The sequence below is a fragment of the Monopterus albus genome, unplaced genomic scaffold (genome assembly GCF_001952655.1).
Source record: "Monopterus albus unplaced genomic scaffold, M_albus_1.0 scaffold2.1, whole genome shotgun sequence".
Taxonomy (NCBI): Eukaryota; Metazoa; Chordata; class Actinopteri; order Synbranchiformes; family Synbranchidae; genus Monopterus; species Monopterus albus.
This window is the reverse complement of record NW_018127882.1, coordinates 8,755,840-8,757,844: the sequence shown is the minus strand read 5'-3', so window position 1 is coordinate 8,757,844 and position 2,005 is coordinate 8,755,840. Positions and strand designations below refer to the sequence as shown.

Sequence of the window (2,005 nt, the reverse complement as noted above, 5' to 3'; positions counted from 1 at the left end):
CATTTGCTTTTTATGGACATAAGCAGGAGTGACATTTTAAAACGTCTATTATTACCTAAAGTGTCATTTTAATTGTGGTCGTGGTTTTTGCAGTGATTATATTGAATGCTTAATCTTCTCAAACCACAGCAGTGTTGTCTGTAGGTGACTTTTTTCTTTTTCTTTTTTTATTCCTCGAGAAACAGCCTGTTTTATTTGTTTAGTTGAACCAGAGCCACTGTCAATTGAAGATGTTTGTTTAACGATCTTGTCTTTGCTCCTAATTGATTTTATTTTTGTTGGATATTCAACCAACACACTTCACATTATACTGTTTCAGTTTAATATTAATGTTTTTTGAACACATACACTTATTTAGTTACATCTAATGAAGCAGTGGTATGCAAGATCTTAGTCTAGCTAAATACTAATTATGCTGCTGCTGCTTTTAATAGTAATAATAATAGGTTTTACTAGTTTTTCCCCCATAATCAGACACACTTCTCAGTCCCATAACCACAGTCTCTGCTGTTTTGTGTGTTGAACAGAAAGGGCCGCTATTGGCCAGAGTTTGGCAGTCTTCAGTGCTGTCCACTGTACCTCCCCTTTAGACTGTGACATAGTAGACAATAAAACAGGCACTACTCGCCCGTCCTCGTTTAAACAGAAATCTGCTCATGGATAAGAAAAGCTGATATTTTTATACAGTCCTTGATATACAATCGTTGATTTTAATTCTATCCATGTGGATTACAGTTTGGTTCATTTGAAGCTGGAATACCTCGAGAAAACAATGAGACGGCAAGTACTGTTGTTCATCTTGGTTCCCTCTCTCGCCTCGGTGTTCGGGCAGGTCAGCTACTCCGTTCCTGAGGAAATGGAGAAAGGTTCATTGGTTTGTAATGTCGCTCAGGATTTAGGTTTAGATTTGAAAAGACTCAAATCGGGTAGAGCTCGTGTTCATTCGGGAGACAGTGTGGAATATATCGAGCTGGACAGAGAAAGGGGTGTCCTCCTGATCAAGGAGAGAATAGACAGAGAGACGCTGTGTGGAGAAACGACGCCCTGTGCTTTACATTTACAGATGATTTTGGAAAATCCGATGGAATTGTTTCGCATAACAATAGAAGTCACAGACATAAACGACAATGCTCCCAGCTTTGCATCGAGCGAGAAACGTATTGAAATCAGCGAGTCAGCCATTACTGGGTCTAAATTTCTACTGGAGAAAGCAGTCGATGCTGATATTGGTGCGAATGGTCTCCAGACATATTCACTTAATCCAACAAATAACTTTGCGTTAAAACTAGAGAATCAAGCAGATGGAAGTAAAAAAGTAGAAATGGTTTTACAGAAGCCCCTAGATCGAGAGCACCAGGAACAGATATCACTGTTATTAACTGCTTTAGATGGCGGACAGCCACGTATGTCTGGCACAATGCAGATAACTGTTATAGTCTTAGATGTAAATGACAATGCGCCGGTTTTCACAAAATCGTTATACAAGGCTACAATCACGGAGAATTCCCCCAGGGGAACGAGTGTGATAACAGTTAGTGCATCTGACAAAGACGGTGGCTCTAATGCAGAAATATCATACGCAATTTCAAATAGCAAGCGTCGTTTAACCGACCTGTTTCAAATCGAAAGAAAAACTGGAGAGGTTACCTTGCTTGGTGAAATTGATTATGAAAAAGCGAAGCTCTATCAAATAGATATAGAGGCAATCGATAGTGGAGGACTCTCGGATTCCAGTAAGATTTTAATTGATATCACTGATGTAAATGACAACAGCCCTCAGCTGAAAATACTTTCAAAATCAGACACCATTTTAGAAGACTCTCCAGAGAATACTGTAATTGCTATGTTAAGCGTAAATGACCCTGACTCCGAGAGGAATGGAGAAGTAAAGTGTAATATTAATGATGACATTCCCTTTAAAATACAGAACACAATGAATGGATTTTTTAGTATATTTACATTGCTAACCTTAGATAGAGAGGTCGCAAACCAATATAACATCACA

General features: G+C 38.8%; 1 protein-coding gene across 1 annotated transcript in view; it reads left to right on the top strand.

The window, feature by feature from the left end:
- The window catches only part of LOC109955455 (protocadherin Fat 4-like), an 18,639-nt gene that overhangs the window by 11,614 nt on the left and 5,020 nt on the right, over positions 1-2,005 (top strand). Inside the window, exon 6 of the mRNA XM_020591631.1 lies at positions 699-1,999. Within this exon, the coding sequence (XP_020447287.1) occupies positions 699-1,999 (1,301 nt within the window). The remainder of the gene's footprint in view (positions 1-698; positions 2,000-2,005) is intronic.